Source organism: Tubulanus polymorphus, chromosome 12 (assembly GCF_964204645.1).
Source record: "Tubulanus polymorphus chromosome 12, tnTubPoly1.2, whole genome shotgun sequence".
Classification (NCBI taxonomy): Eukaryota; Metazoa; Nemertea; class Palaeonemertea; order Tubulaniformes; family Tubulanidae; genus Tubulanus; species Tubulanus polymorphus.
The window spans coordinates 1,366,511-1,383,835 of NC_134036.1; the positions used below are offsets into that span (position 1 = coordinate 1,366,511).

At 35.8% G+C, this 17,325-nt stretch overlaps 1 protein-coding gene and 1 long non-coding RNA gene across 3 annotated transcripts; both read left to right on the plus strand.

Annotated features, from left to right (window-relative positions):
• Positions 1-96: 96 nt before the first annotated feature.
• LOC141914296 (uncharacterized) lies at positions 97-1,260 on the plus strand. Its single transcript, XR_012620754.1, has 3 exons — positions 97-201; positions 852-881; positions 1,214-1,260. It is a non-coding gene; the product is annotated as an uncharacterized LOC141914296 (long non-coding RNA).
• A 2,124-nt stretch (positions 1,261-3,384) lies between these two features.
• On the plus strand, positions 3,385-17,307 carry LOC141914066 (receptor-type tyrosine-protein phosphatase T-like). Of its 2 annotated transcripts, XM_074805339.1 has the most exons (36): positions 3,385-3,442; positions 3,512-3,798; positions 3,966-4,219; positions 4,399-4,593; positions 5,060-5,293; positions 5,791-6,033; positions 6,338-6,481; positions 6,653-6,967; positions 7,047-7,144; positions 7,361-7,673; positions 8,072-8,266; positions 8,720-8,953; positions 9,451-9,693; positions 9,983-10,132; positions 10,300-10,623; positions 10,742-10,851; positions 10,927-11,125; positions 11,202-11,298; positions 11,370-11,631; positions 11,791-11,936; positions 12,815-12,969; positions 13,045-13,220; positions 13,289-13,376; positions 13,674-13,750; positions 13,835-13,871; positions 13,959-14,068; positions 14,162-14,296; positions 14,486-14,643; positions 14,724-14,859; positions 14,946-15,101; positions 15,260-15,418; positions 15,553-15,687; positions 15,773-15,898; positions 16,021-16,157; positions 16,232-16,367; positions 16,445-17,307. In XM_074805339.1, the coding sequence occupies exons 3-36, from the start codon at positions 4,147-4,149 to the stop codon at positions 16,517-16,519; spliced, it is 5,571 nt and encodes a 1,856-aa protein (XP_074661440.1). In that variant the 5' UTR covers positions 3,385-3,442; positions 3,512-3,798; positions 3,966-4,146; the 3' UTR covers positions 16,520-17,307. The 2 variants fall into 2 exon arrangements, with proteins under 2 accessions (XP_074661440.1, XP_074661441.1); XM_074805340.1 differs by having other exon boundaries at positions 3,387-3,442; positions 3,512-4,219; positions 7,361-7,589.
• Positions 17,308-17,325: the final 18 nt, after the last annotated feature.

Genomic DNA, 17,325 nt, shown 5'->3' on the forward strand with positions numbered 1-17,325 from the left:
TTATATAATACACTCCTGAATAGGAAGACGTTTTTTTTAAACTCATGTGACCGAACGTTCAAGTATTATACATCAGAAAGCAGTTTGCTCGTACATTGTAACATCGTTTTGCGGCGTTAAAATCTACTTTCTTAAGGTTTATTTTCGCTCTGCTATTGTTTTTATTAGCGTTACGAAGGTCAAGTATCTCCATCGCTAAAGGTAAGAAAAACTAATTCTATTCTATCATCTTTTCGTTTTTTTATTATGTTTATACAATTCACTATAGTTAGGCTGATATAGAACATATATACTCTGTTTCTCCTAATCGGCTGAGGGTCACATTCGTAAAACATGATGAAATTTGTAATCAGTTCATTTCTATAACTGTCGGGTCTGTTATTGTTAGATTGATCATGATTTAAAACAAAAATAGTCATGTACAGGGTAGATAGACGGTCAATTTATGAGCTCAGCAGAAATTTGAGAAACAAGGTATCAATTTTTGTAGCCTAAAATGCGAACCTTTAAAGATAGATCTTTACTGAAAGGAGGGGTATAGACCACGGACTTTAAATTAACTTGGGTTAAGCTCAGCAGAAATCTGAGAAACAAGGTAAGAATTTTTAGCCAGTGTAAATTAAGGCTTATTCGGTTGACCCAGTTTTTTATTTCCAATTGTTGAAGTTTCTGAAAAAGCTTGTCTGGTAGGCTATCATAGAATCGAAGGTACGTGTATTCTATCATAGTGATTACATATGGCCAATGGGTTCGTTTTCCCCCGTTAACGATCCTAAACTGACCACTAGTAGCCCCTAGACATCACGGTGTTATCATCCATGATATTTGTTTGTATACTATTTCTATTAAAGGCTTTGTGCGGTTACAGTATGTATAGGAAGGTAAGGATTAGCACCGACATTTTGTGGGTCGATTCAGACTCTGAATTCAGTTTTCATTGGTTTAAGTGACAGTGGCAGTTAAGGACCACCATACCGGTATTGTTGATAATAGTTAATTCTCAGAGGCAGCATATTAATAGTTTTGGAAACACTGATACGTGCGTTTAGTTAATATAATCCTGAAGCCGGGTCGTGCTACAGATTTAATTCTACATGCTCATAATCTCGATCGCGGTTTAACTGTTTACAAAACGGACTAGAATATCAAACGTCTTGTCCACTCACAGCGGTACCTGCGATATATTCTAAATCAGTGTTCATCTTCATTACAGAAGTGTTTGCCAATGATGTCGGTGTTGTTGCTAATGACGCAGTGCACATGAATATATGGTAAATAAAATCTACTAGGTTTTCGCAATGTCGTTTGGGAAAGGGCAAACGGCTATCTTAGAATTTCCACTTGTAAATGGGTAATTTTGTAAATTGTTTGTTAATTATTTCTAGGACAGCAGCAGAACTGTATAGTTGTGCTGTGTGCGTTGGGCTTTACAAAGCAAATCCATGTCAGTAGCGATATCTATTTTCAGTTCCACCCGAATTCATTGTGCTGACTGAATTTCCAAACGGTCAAGTTGTCCAAGGCACATCGAAAACTCTGACTCCAGTAACCCAGAGTTTTCAATTGTCTGGGCGTACAGATATGGGGTATCGACATGGACAAATGTTTCACACAACCCAGCAGTCAATCATAAACCTGGTCCTCACAGTGGTCGGGTATCTACTGGTAGTTTGGTAGTTACAACCGATAAGGATAAAATGGAAGGCAATACAGATGTACTGCTTATCAGAACGGTGTGTCTTTTCATGTGGTCACCAACTCCACGACACTGTCAGTATTGTGTAAGTGACGTTTATAACACCTTAAACAACATCATTTTTCTTTTCTATTTTATCAAACTTTTTTTTCTATATATAGGTTATATTATATTTCTAAAATATTCTTCTTTCCTGTAAAATGAAAAGTAGATGTTTCATATTCTATAGATTCGGCAGATTCTGTTTCGCTGACTCCAGTAAACTCTGTCGTAAGGGAAGGCGGCTCGATTCGGTTTAACTTTGCAGCAACTGGTGGAAATCCTGATAGTTTCACTTTCGTATGGCAATTCTCAACTGTTTCGGGTTTCTGGAAATCAATCGGATCCACGAATGATTATTTAGCCCTAGATAATGTATCAAGAACTGATTCTGGGGCTGGTTGCATAGTCATGGCTTAGACTTAAGACTAGTCTAAGACCAACTTAGTTCTATAGCCAATCTAACAATTTAAGACCGGTCTTATGATTTAAGACCATTTTTGGACTTAAGTCATGACTGTGCAACTGGCCCCAGGACAATATAGATATAATGCGACCAATACAGGAGGTTCTACTTTCAGTAATATCGCTACTGTCGATGTTCAATGTAAGTAACCAGCCAATAAAGAGTTTTCCAGTTTCTAGGCACCATTATCCTGTACCCATTTATAAGGACTCTCAGATTATGGATGAATACAGTATTTAGAATGATTCTGATAATGTGACCAAAAACTTTTTCATTTTTCACAGATGCACCAACGCTCTCAGAGAAACTGAAACCTGTAGCCGCAAAAATAGGGGAAAGCGTTAGATTTATGATAGGCTACTATGCAAATCCGCAAGCGACGAGTTTAAACTGCATCCACGAGTTCATATACAGAACTAATTGGTTCAGATTAGATATAATGTGCTGGGAAGTTACTATCGAATCAGTCCAGGTGTCTGATTATGGATCTCATTCGTGTCAACTGAAGAATTCGATCGGTAGCCTGGATATTATTACATTGGATATCCTTAAAACTGGTAATTACTGTTCCGAATATTCTCATCGCTAATATTCCCCATTAATATCCACTTGCGGCTAACTAACAGCTGTGCAATACAAAAACAAAAAATGGCGAAAGTTTGTGTTTTGTAAGATGCTCAGCTAAATGAAGAAATCCCACACTTCGAATTTAAAATTATACGATCAAATTTATATTATGAAACCACAACGTTTCGGCTGTTGACTAACAGCCATCATCAGGTGGAATGCTCAGCTATTCGTTGAAACTAATGACCTATCCTCGAACCGATCTTTGTACTTCTACTGATTTAGATATTGAAATTTCGCGTTTCAAACTTCATTTCTTCATTCAGTCGATGACAATGCGTGGACCGTCACGTCTTTAGTCCCGCTGATAATTGCTGGAGTGGTTCTTGGTAGCATTGCGTTCATTCTGATCGTAATATTTCTACTCGTGTATCCGATAAAACAACTCAGAAACAGAGGAAATAAATCACGTGGAATGTAAGTTTTTATGGAATCATTTTGTTGTTGTCGTCCCTTTAATTGTTTCGCACCAAATGCCACCTTCTTTTTAAATGACAGAAAACTCATCAATAACAGATCACTAATACATAACTCATCAATTACCGATTAGTTTGATTTGGTTCGAATCCCATTAGTCCTTCAAACCGACTATTTCGGTACCGTCTATTCAAAAGGTATTTGCTGAACCCAGAAATTTGAAGAATTGAAAAAATCGAGTTAAAATCGTCACTCTTTTATTTCAGTAAAACTAAAGATTTAACGACAGGTAAAAATTATTCATATAGAAATATGAATTTATTTTCTAGACTTCTAAATATTGAATGTTATTATTTTGACAATTTCATCATTTTTAAACGTATTTTTATTATTACAGTTTATCGAAACAATGACCCGGATTCACGTATTCATACAAGGAAGTAATGATAGGAAAAAATGATCCATGATTTTAATGATTTTAATTGGTGATCAATTAGCTTTGTGGTCACCCTATTCAGCTGATGCCTTTTTTCTGATACGGGGAAAACCAATGGTTTGTCTCATTTTACACGAAAGGGGTGTCATGTCTATCGTGCTAAGGATTTAAGTGGAGTTAATCCGTTAACACTATGAATTAAACTGTTTTTTTTCTTGTTTTGATAATTTGTTCTTTTTACTTTCAAAGATTTTTTTTCTTTTATTTATTTTTTTCCTACTCAGGTAACGGCGACCCTTGATGTTCTGTTCTGGCCTCCTTCCTAACCTCCCCCACAGAGCAAAATAAACTAGCAAATCTGAAATTTGTTTAAACTTCCTTTAAAATGATTTATTTGAAAATCAAAAGGAAGTTAATTGCATAGATATGTGAGCGATATCATATTGCGTCATTCAGACAGACAAAATGTATCGTGAAAGAAACATCTTTCGTTTTTTGCTGTTGTTTATTCTATGTCTATTCATCACAAACACATCAGGTGAGTTAATCAATACTCATTGGTTCCAGAGCTGTAAAAAATGCGGAAATCGTAAATATTGTATTGTATTTCAATCCATAAGAGAGCACCGATGATAACCAGAGAAAGAAGAGAATTATTGTTGGAGAACAGCATTTGGAGAATATTTTTGTAAAATAATCTTCTTTTTGTCATTTCAGCGAAATGTTTTGGGAAGAGTTGTACTGGTTGGGAGTGTCATTGCAGTAATACAGCTGTGGACCAATGTCCAATAAGAAGTCGGAATACAGATGGCGCTTTAACGTGTCCAAATCCCAATTCTGCATGTGAGTCTACAATAAAAACTCCGTATCCCTGGACACCACCAGGATGGACCGGACCAGCTTGTCAAATCGGTAAGTTTTCTGTATCAACTGTTTCTGCTCCAGTAAACCGGGATCAGGTCAAATATCACTGAACCTCGGATTTATATCAAATTAACGGATTAACTCCATGAAAGCCTTTACAAAAATAAATCTTAAAGAATTAGGAATGAATGATGTAAATTTCATTAGATTTATCTCAGATTAACCGAATAACACTAAAACTAATCCGTATACGGATTAACGTCACTAATCCATAAGCGGGAAAAAAATTTATTGGTAAAAATATCATAGATTTATGAAACTTCCGGGAACTGTCAACGAACTGAGATCAACTCGCGATGAAATAATCAAATTATTTCATCGCGTAAAGAAAAAAATGTTAGTTTTGTTTAATTCTAGTTGAAATTGTGAAATAACTTTGAATCAATTTGTTTTTGTTCGTTTTGAAAATTCGTGAAATAATTCAAATCTCTTATTCACAAAATGTGTTTTGTAGGAAACGTGGCTCGTGGTAAAACAGTTGCAATGTCATCCATTCTCAGGATTGAAAGTGACTATCGCGGTAGTAAATGTACAGATGGTCAGATGGTAAGTGGAATGTGTCACACTAAAGATAATCAAGACGCCTGGATTAGAATTGATCTCGGTGCTCAATACGTCGTACATGAAGTTACACCTTGGGATAGAAGAGACGTGACTGGTTGCACCGATAACCCGTGGAATTCGTGGAGTGAGTACAAATTATTAATGTTGATTGATCATCTAGGCCAAATCTGATAGAAAAAATATATAACTTCAGCTCGAAAAGCCTGGTTGAATATAAACCAAGTTTAGATGAGTGATTTTTTCAGAAAAGTTTGACCCGAGATAAGTTGAAACTTTGAACTCTACCGAAATATCGAACTCAGAGTCAACAATAATCAATAATCTGTAAATAAAGTCAGTTCGACAACAATGTGTCTGTGGTATCCATGGATGACAACTTCGTAAAAAATACGTCATTGGAATTTTGAATCAACTTTTTCGACGTGTCAACATTTTCAGTCGATAACTATAAATTTGTGCTAGGGGCCGTGCGCCTGTCGAAAACAATTAATTTATTTTTATATTTCTTTTTCAAAGAGTTTGAACAGAATTGTTTTGCACCCAAAGCAATCTTCAGCTTCCCGGATGTCGTGCATTATCATTTGTTTTCATCTTTCAAAGCTTCTTAATTCTTTTTCTCAGAAAAACGTTCGCGCAACCTGGAGATTCGAGTTGGAGATGAATATGGCAATGATACAAGTATTTCTACATCTAACCAGAAATGTGCTTACCATGGCTTACCCCCTCTCTGTGGTACACATAAAACATTAGCATGCAGCCCAGGTCCTATAGTTGGACGATACGTCACCGTTCAACACAAGAACATTGGCTACGCAGAGTCTCTCGCACTGGCAGAAATAGAAGTTATCGGGTTCAAATATATCGGTAAGTTTTACATGACTATATATATGTGTAAACTATAAAGAGTATATGGAAATGGATTTTGCTTTTCTCGAAAATATTCAGTGACTTTTATATAGAATTTACCCCCGAACGAAAAATTTTGAAATGAAAAGAAGTCTCCCTTTATTACCAAAGTTTGGTTTTTAAGCACCCATTCATTTATGGATTTATTATTGTTAAAATTAGATCGATTTTCATAAAAATATTCAGTGACTTGTAATGGGAATATATTTCCGAAAGATCGAACGATTCATATTTTTCGTATCAAATTTGAATTTCTGTTTAGCACCCGGTGATTGTAGTAAGGGATCGAACTCATTTGGATGTATGATTGAATGTAGATGTTACAACAGTGAAAGTTGTAACTATTTGAGTGGTATCTGTGAATCTGGCTGTTCACAGAATTACATCGGAAAGTGGTGCGAGTCAGGTATATTACACTGAATCATAGATTCCTGGGAATCTCACTTCCTATTCCCGAAATATAGTAACCAATATGAATCGAAAATGATACCAAGTAAAAAAAAACCGAAAGTAAAAGATCCTTACCCTTTATTTTATTCGATTCACCTGAAATTAACATCTCAGATTTCTTTTTCAGAATTGAAATCGTTTTCTCAATTAACAAAATCTGCGCTGACAGATAACAGTGTAAAAGTCAGATGGAGAGCTTACTCGGGTTCTGTAGTAGATTCAGGACGTGGTACTGTCAGCGTTCAGTATCTAGTCGTTTATCGTAAAATATCAGAAAAGACTTGGACTAATCAGGAAACTGCAGGAGTCCTTACACATCGCACAATTACTGGTTTAACTCCTAATACCGGGTATAAGATAGCTGTTAGACTACAGAAAATAGTGAACAATCAACTTATATCAACTGCGAGTCTGACTAGTACAGTATTAACTTTGTGTGCAGGTAAAACCCCTCATTCTAATAAACTCTTAATCATCATTTCAAACACAGAATTGTGTTGAACATGTTTGTTTTACTGTAGATCCATTAAACGGTCCTAAAGGTGTTCGTGTGGTGTCCACAGCGGTTGAGAATAGTAACACGTGGCCCCAGACAACCAATCTGATACTTACATGGACCGTAAGTTTGCCTCAACCAGAATCACATAAATTCACCTGGGCCCGGTTTTATAGACTAGTGTTACCTTCAACCCGGGGCTAACTTAATTTAATTTCTTACTTTATCAACTAATTCACCTGATGTTCATTTATATCGATATGACAAGGGAAGAAAATGTGACCTTCCCTTTCAGTGACACATGATAAAAACATGTAGTGAATTATAATTATGTTGCAGACTTTAACTGCTGCAGAGTTACAGTGTGACGTCACTAAAGCTGTTTATCAAGTCGAGTATAAACAACTGAACCGACAAACATGGACCACAAAAGTGGCGCAACCTACCGGCCTCACACTAACAGGACTAGAACCATATACTGATTATGAAGTTAGAGTTGGTGTAAAGAATGACGTCACTCAGAAATTCATTTACACCAAACCTAAAAGTTACAAAACGTCGACTGCGGGTAACTTAAAAATGAATGACGAGACCAGTTTAAACGCAAGAAATCCCACATTAGATATAGCCAAAACGAGAAACTTGAATAAGAGTAAATGTAGTTGGCTCATAGGCATTAGCCGAAACATTGCACAAATACATTTGCTCGTGCATATATATATATATATATATATATATATATATATATATATATGTATGTATGTATGTATGTATGTATGTATGTATGTATGTATATATATATATATATATATATATATATATATATATATATATATATATATATATATATATATATATATATATATATATATATATATATATATATATATATATATATATATATATATATATATATATATATATATATATATATATATATATATATATATATATATATATATATATATATATATATATATATATATATATCGTTGGAGAACAACATTTAGAGAATGTTTTTTGTAAAACAATCTTCTTTTGTCATTTCAGTAATATGTTTTGGGAAGAGTTGTACTGGTTGGGAGTGCCATTGCAGTAATACAGCTTTGAATGTGTGTCCAATAAAGGGTCTGAATGTAGATGGCGCTTTAACGTGTCCAAATCATAATACTGCATGTGAGTCTACAATAAAAACTCCGTATCCCTGGACACCACCAGGATGGACCGGACCAGCTTGTCAAATCGGTAAGTTTTCTGTATCAACTGTTTCTGCTGCAGTAAACCGGGGTCAGGTCAAATATCACTGAACCTCGGATTTATATCAAATTAACGGATTAACTCCATGAAAGCCTTTACAAAAATAAATCTTAAAGAATTAGGAATGAATGATGTAAATTTCATTAGATTTATCTCAGATTAACCGAATAACACTAAAACTAATCCGTATACGGATTAACGTCACTAATCCATAAGCGGGAAAAAAATTTATTGGTAAAAATATCATAAATTTATGAAACTTCCGGGAACTGTCGACGAACTGAGATCAACTCTTAATTATTTCATCGCGTAAAGAAAAAAATGTTAGTTTTGTTTAATTCTAGTTGAAATTGTGAAATAACTTTGAATCAATTTGTTTTTGTTCGTTTTGAAAATTCGTGAAATAATTCAAATCTCTTATTCACAAAATGTGTTTTGTAGGAAACGTGGCTCGTGGTAAAACAGTTGCAATGTCATCCATTCTCAGGATTGAAAGTGACTATCACGGTAGTAAATGTACAGATGGTCAGATGGTAAGTGGAATGTGTCACACTAAAGATAATCAAGACGCCTGGATTAGAATTGATCTCGGTGCTCAATACGTCGTACATGAAGTTACACCTTGGGATAGAAGAGACGTGACTGGTTGCACCGATAACCCGTGGAATTCGTGGAGTGAGTACAAATTATTAATGTTGATTGATCATCTAGGCCAAATCTGATAGAAAAAATATATAACTTCAGCTCGAAAAGCCTGGTTGAATATAAACCAAGTTTAGATGAGTGATTTTTTCAGAAAAGTTTGACCCGAGATAAGTTGAAACTTTGAACTCTACCGAAATATCGAACTCAGAGTCAACAATAATCAATAATCTGTAAATAAAGTCAGTTCGACAACAATGTGTCTGTGGTATCCATGGATGACAACTTCGTAAAAAATACGTCATTGGAATTTTGAATCAACTTTTTCGACGTGTCAACATTTTCAGTCGATAACTATAAATTTGTGTTAGGGGCCGTGCGCCTGTCGAAAACAATTAATTTATTTTTATATTTCTTTTTCAAAGAGTTTGAACAGAATTGTTTTGCACCCAAAGCAATCTTCAGCTTCCCGGATGTCGTGCATTATTATTTGTTTTCATCTTTCAAAGCTTCTTAATTCTTTTTCTCAGAAAAACGTTCGCGCAACCTGGAGATTCGAGTTGGAGATGAATATGGCAATGATACAAGTATTTCTACATCTAACCAGAAATGTGCTTACCATGGCTTACCCCCTCTCTGTGGTACACATAAAACATTAGCATGCAGCCCAGGTCCTATAGTTGGACGATACGTCACCGTTCAACACAAGAACATTAGTAATGCAGAGTATCTCGCACTGGCAGAAATAGAAGTTATTGGGTTCAAATATATCGGTAAGTTTTAAATGACTATATATATGTGTAAACTATAAAGAGTATGGAAATGAATTTTGCTTTTCTCGAAAATATTCAGTGACTTGTATATAGAATTTACCCCCGAACGAAAATTTTAAAATGAAAAGAAGTCTCCCTTCATTACCAAAATTTACCCATTCATTTATGGATTATGTTATATTGTAAAAATTTGATCGATTCTTAAAATATTCAGTGATTTGTAATGAGAATATATTTCCGAATGTTCAAACAATTCATATTTTCGTATCAATTTTGAATTTCTGTTTAGCACCCGGTAGTTGCAGTAAGGGATCGAACTCATTTGGATGTATGATTGAATGTTATCCATGTTACAACAACAGTGAAAGTTGTAACTATTTGAGTGGTATCTGTGAATCTGGCTGTTCACAGAATTACATCGGAAAGTGGTGCGAGTCAGGTATATTACACTGAATCATCGATTCCTTAGAATCTCACTCCCTATTCCCGAAATATAGTAACCAATATGGATTAGAAATGATACCAAGTCAAAAAAACCGAAAGTAAAAGATCCTTACCCTTTATTTTGTTTGATTCACCTGAATTTAACATCGATTTCTTTTTCAGAATTTAAGTTATTTTCTCAATTAACAAAATATGCGCTGACAGATAACATTGTAAGAGTCGGTTGGACAGCTTACTCGGGTTCTGTAGTAGATTCAGGACGTGGTACTGTCAGCGTTCAGTATCAAGTCGTTTATAGTAAGATATCAGAAAACACTTGGACTAATCAGGAAACTGCAGGAGTCCTTACACATCACACAATTACTGGTTTAACTCCTAATACCAAGTACGAGATAGCTGTTAGACTACAGAAATTAGTGAACGGTCAACTTATATCAACTGCGAGTTTGACTAGTCAAATACTAAATATACAGACTTTGTTTTCAGGTAGAAAATCTTTTCATCTGTAGATCCATTAAGCTGAGTTAAAGATGTTGCTGTCTTCATCCAGTAGATGTCAATTCACAGAATCACATTATTTAATTTGTCTGTGGTATATTTTCAGTACCAGGACCTCCCGCTTCTCTCGACTTCTCATTCACAAGGGATACATTGAAAACTACATTGACATGGACACCACCAAACAGTCCAAATGGTGACATCATTAGTTATCGGGTAGGAATTATCTTTTCCTGACCAGTAGAGGACACCACCAGCTATATACTGTAACGTGTCCCTATCTGTTTTCAGCTCACGTGTGAACCCATCAGTACAACTTCCACAACACCTTTATCAGACATAAAAACAATAAACAAACCTAAAATCAAAGGCTCCATCACAACTTTCGACATAAGGACGTCACTGATATCTTTTACTCAATACAAATGTACGATTTTTGCCTCGAATAGTATAGGTGAAGGGTCGCCTGCCAGTGTTAGATTTTGGACAGGTGAGTAATTTGAACACAATGACATCAAGTATTCATTGATGTCACTTGTCAAAATTGTCAGTAACCTATATTTCAGGTAAAATTACCATTCCTCATTTGGTTGTCAAGAAAGCAGCCGTAACAGACACGACTGTTACACTTCAAATAACACGTGTTAACACTGGTAACATTACGTAAGTGTCCTCCATACATTTATCCATAAATAACGCATGATCTTATAAAACAATTTTGCTCTGATTTGCAGCGGTTACGAGGTGATCGTGAAGAAACACGATGGACCAATCAACCGTCGCCGAAGGCGTTCAATCAACCAATCACAGTACGTCTCGTACGGAGAAGCTAAACAGCGAGGATTATCAGTTTATATTACTGCAGTTCTACCACCGGAAGTGCCCTCTGAGTTTACAGTTGGTGATACACGTAACTATAGTGGTTACTTTAATGCTCCTCTAGAAACTGGGAAATCTTACAGTTTTATTTTAGGAATCATTGAGAATTATAACGGAGTGAGTTCATCTTTTCTCTAAATGTGAATTGTAGTTTCCAAATTTAAAATGACTTCAATAATTTTAAAACAACTAGTTTTCAGTTCATCTCGTGTTTCATATGAAATTGCAGTTTACAATTCAAAGATGATTTTCAATTAATTCTTTTTAATTTTCTAGGAAACGTTTCGGCATTATCCACCAATAGAACAGCAAGAGAGAATCACTGTTAATGCACCGTCTAGTAATGCATGGATAATAGGTGGCGTTGTTGCAGCTGTTCTTATACTGTTATTGGTGGCTGTTGTTCTATTTATAGTTTTGAGGTAGGAGTGAATAGTGGCGACCTCTATGATTAAATGCAAATATTCTATCATTTGACAATCGGCCGAAACTCCTTCGGCAAAATTCCATCTCATTCAGTTACCCACAATATGGACGCCTCAGTCTAGTCCCAGCTGGCTATTGCGTTCACTTTTCGTCCGTCGTCCGTCCGTAGACGGAATCCAGTTATTTTCGGTATTTTTGATCAGCCAATTATGACGCACTTGGCGGCCATCTTGGTGTCACCAGTACTCATTCGTAGATGGGAAAAGTTTTTCCACATTATATTGATACCTAAGCATATTTTGTTACCACAATCAATTAGAAAATTGTAGCCCGTAATGTTTTCTATGATTTCGGTGAGTTTCAAGGCCATTGGTTTTTGTATGTGGCCACCAGGGGGCGTTGAATAATACAATAAATTAGTATTTCAATATTATATTTGTACCTATGCATATTTAATTACCACAATCAATTGCAAAGTTGTAGCTCATGACATCGTCTATGATCGTGGTGAGTTTTAAGGACATTAGTTATTCTATATGGTCACCAGGAGGCGTTGAATAGTCGAATTACTTAGTATTTCCTTATTATATAGGTACCTAGGCATATTTTGTTAGCATGATCAATTGCAAAGTTGAAGCTCATGACATGTTCTATGATTGTGGTGAGTTTCAAGGTCATTGGTTTTTGTATATGGTCACCAGGGACGTTGAATATTGAAATTGTTAGATTGTTCCCAAGTGGGCATGGTGTCCCTGGACCCCTAGTTTCACATCTTGCAGGCACAGCAGGTTCAAAACTAGACAAACATCGAACAATACCCCTTATTCACAGCCCCTCGCCGAGTTACCCAACAATATGGTCTTTACTTAAGCAGACGCGGTGGGTTCAAAACTAAAGAAACTTCGAGCAATGAAGTAGGCATGGAGATTGTTTCACCTTCCGGTAAAAGTATTGGAAAACCTTTGGCAAGATTGAAGGGTAACCCAAGACGAGAAAATAAAGCTCATGCGAATTCTACATTATCAATAGGTTTGTTTAATGAAGCTTTTATATTTGAAGCCCAATGTTTTAACACTATAATGACTCATGACTCTCTCCATATAGAAAGCTGCGCGTATTACAGTATCTATGACGATCCGAACACAGTATATGATACGCAAGATGATGAGGATCATCATTACGACATATCTTCTAAAGGCGCTACTATGATTTGTGACCTTTTGGGAGAGACCTTGATGAAGACCTCTGATGAGTGGAAGAATATGAATGAAGAATTTCAGGTAGAATTGTAGGGAGGTTGGGATTGCTCGTCAGTAAGGTTTACATTTTGGATCTATTTTGTCTTTAGAGTGTTCTCAAGTTGAGACGAGGATTGAGCGACTGCGCTGAGAAAGTGGAGAATCTTGCAAAAAATAGGTTTCCAGACATATTGGCCTGTAAGTATTGCCTGGTCATTATATAGGTACCAACAATCATTGTGACACAAGCTTTTACACATTAACAGGAGTTAAAAGAATCTATCAATCTTTTTGTCATTTAAATGAACTGCTTTGTGATATATCTGTAATAGTTATGCTATAAAAGCCTATGCTCTGTGAATTCAGCACCACTACCATAAAAAGCGCTGGTGAACATTATTATTAGTGAAACAGGCGTTATTGTGTAGATGTGACATTATCATTATTATTAGTTTATGTCATTCCATAGAGTTAAAGTAGTGTTGTTTTTTCTAGATGATTTGACTAGAGTTGTTTTGGAACAAACCAGTGAAGATCAAACATCAGATTACGTCAATGCCAATTACATTCGGGTGATAAATCAATCCTTCTGTCCTTGAAAAGTTTGTCACGTGCTTGTAATGTTGTAGTAGTTGATATGGATATTTCATTTTTAGGGATTAACTGGTCATGTAATATGCATTGCTTGCCAGGGTAAGTCTTGTTAACATTCCAATAATCTGTTCCGATGTTATTTTGGCGCTCATGTTAATTGGTATTTCATCTAACTTGCTCTTTCAGCTCCATTGCCATCTACAATCAATGACCATTGGCGGATGATTTGGCAAGAGAAATGTCCAGCTATTATTGTACTCACTGATCTGACTGAAGGACATGGCAAAGATAAGAAGGTGGCAAAAAACGTTTTCGAAAAAGGCTTTCAGATTCTGCTGATTAAACATGGAGAATTAGGAAAAATGCGTCTTTTCATATTCCAATTGCAGGTGAAGTGTCATTTATATTGGCCAACAAAACTGGATGCAATAGGTCGATATGGAGATATAACAGTGACAGTTGCAGAGAAAATGGAAAAACACACTGAGCCTCCGGCAGTGGTTCATTTCCTATCGATTACAAAGGTAATGATCATACTCTTGTTTTACCAGTGGTGTTATCTGTAATTGCAAACGACTTCATACCGGTAGACCCTTCATACGTGTAGACATCGATATGACACCATTTTATGATGAGGTTTTGTTTCGATGTTACCTTGTCACAAGTATTATAAACGGTTTCTCTCGATGAGTAACGTTTCATTTATTTCATAGCGTGGCCTCAAACAAGCACATAATCTAATAGTGTTTCACTATCGAGGATGGCCGGATCATGGTGTACCGTTCCCGGCTTCATCTGTTGTTCGTATGCAACAGTTCATCAAACAGCGTCTTACCGACCCGGATCAGGGACTTGTGCTGATTCATGGCAGGTAAATTCAATTCAAAATCTTCCAGTCCTTTACCGTTAAGGACAAGTTTAGAAATGTTATTGTTTGTGTTGTGTTCTCAGTGCTGGTGCTGGAAGGACAGGTTGTTATATCGCAACGGAGCAGCTTCTTGAAAAAGCTAAGAAAGATGGACTCGTTAACGTATTCGACATGACTAGGAAATTACGACAACAAAGACCAGAAATGATCCAGAATATGGTAAAATCTTAATAAATTTACTGCCTCTCATTTCACGTTTCCAAAATGGATAACTACAACGTGTTCCTTATTACTATCTACTTCAGAAACAGTACATTCTCGTGCACCAGATTCTACTGGAGGAACTGGTACTGGGACCGGTGGCGTACCCGACCACGAGTTTCAGAGAATCATACGAGGAAAGAAAGGCAATGCGTCCTGTATCTAGAAACGTGTCTGATAAAATAGAGGAACAATTTCTTGTACGTATTAAGATCGGCCAAAATGAGATGAAGGGTTTTGGATAACAAACAGATGGCAGCAATGAATCCATTGACCCAGATAAACTAGATTTCAATTTTTTTTTCCTTGGTTTGGTTTTGAAGAAAATAATTACCCAATGCGTTGTTTTCTGATGCAGGTTTTGAAGGCATCAACTCCGATTCAGGACGAGGAATCACTAGCAGTGGCCAAACTACTCAACAATGTTAGCAAGTCTCGATACAAAGACATCCTTCCCGAGGCACAGTATCAACCGCAACTCTCACATAAAGGGTTCATCAATGCTTCATTTGTGCACGTGAGTTTGATTCTGAATTAATAGCTATCCGTGGAATATCTGGTAGAGGGGGGGGGGGCATTAGGCCTCGATAATCTTCAGTTGAGATATCGATAAGTTATAAGAATCTGATTGAAATACTTTCCTTTTTACAGACGATCACAGATAAAAACGTGTTTATAGCAACACAAAGTCCAATGGCAAATACTTTTACTGACTTCTGGCAAATGATCTTTGACTATAACTGTGAAATTATTGTAATGATGCATCAAGAATATCCACAAGATCCGGTAAGGTGTATTCCTAGTCTAGCATCTAGTATACATAGGTCTGCTTTGTAGGTATCTTTTTCCAGAATACATCTTATAATTTTAGACATATGCAAGCTACTGGCCTGCAGCTGGAAGCATCAAATGCAGTCCTTTTACAATCACTGTAGAGGAAGTTTCATTGCCCTGTAAGACCATCGTTCGCCGGGATTTGATCCTCCAAAAACAGAATGTATGTTGAGTTGTTTCGGTAGCTACTGTTCAGAGAAATATGGCTGCATTTTTCGGAATTTCCTTCGACATTGCTATTTACTATGACCTGATCAGATCAATTGTATTTCTTTGATTTCACAGGAATCGCATCAGATTCGTCAGATCCAGTTTTTAGGATGGCCTGAGGATGAGTCGGTTCCTGATTTACAACATCTATTCGAGTTTGTGAATCTAGTTACAAGAGAACACGTGACCAGTCCTATTGTTGTACATTGCATGTTCGTATCTTAGCAACATCAGTCAATTATTCAAAACAATATCACATATTCTATCGATAATGCAAATTTTACAGGGACAGCACAACGAGAGCAGGGCTATTTTGTGCGGCATTTGAACTGATCACCAAGGCGCCATCTAGCGAACAAATCGATATTTATCACTGTATACAAAAACTACGAATGACTCGACCTCAATTCATTCCAAATTTGGTAAGAAATTAATCGATTTTCTTTGTATTTTCACGAGTAATTTTATTGATGTATTTTTCTTGTTTTCGTATTCATAGGAACAGTACAAGTTTCTACACGATCTGGTGATATTCTATTTACAAGGATTCGACACTTATGTGAACCTTAGTTAGAATTATGATTCGAAATGCTGAAGAAAAGCAAACAATCAGAAAAGGGAATCTGAGTAAAGGCACCTGAACTGCTACTTTACACCTGGCATTAACCGAGTGATGGCGCCACTAGCTCGAACACGAGGCAACGAAATTCACTTACTAGTTTAATCATGTATCTTTTTAAATCGTTTTATTCAAAATATTGCTCGAACTCTTGGACATAAAGATTAACGTACTTTTCGTATTGAGGAACCTTAGGTCTACTCCAGAAACTGTCCGGTTTTATTGTGTTTATGTTTACGATTACTTTTTTGTTCATGAATATATATTCATATATAATTTATATATCAGCTATCTAATTATGTATCTATAAAACTGAGTGTTGTATTATGTTATAATTTCAATGTAAATAAAGATATATTCAGATATTTCTCAATAGAAATAGATTTCAATATAAAGATGATTTATGTAATTGTCACTGTTAATTAGATATTCTTAGTTAATCTAAAAACTCATATTTGTAATCACCGCGTTCACATCGTGTATCATCCACTTCCTTCCCTCACTGTTATCCACCTATCCACCTAATATACATATACACTAGTAAAAGCGAAAACTCGTAATTTCTAGTATAAAATAAACATAACTACTGACAGTTAGTTGTTACCTGTTGTCACGTTTATTGATTATACTCACAGTCCTTATATGAATATAACTGATTATTTTACTTTCATAATGAACTCGAATATTGTACATAATCTAGAATAAAATATGTAGATTTTACTGATTTGAATTTGATGTTTATTTTTTCACTTAATGTTTTT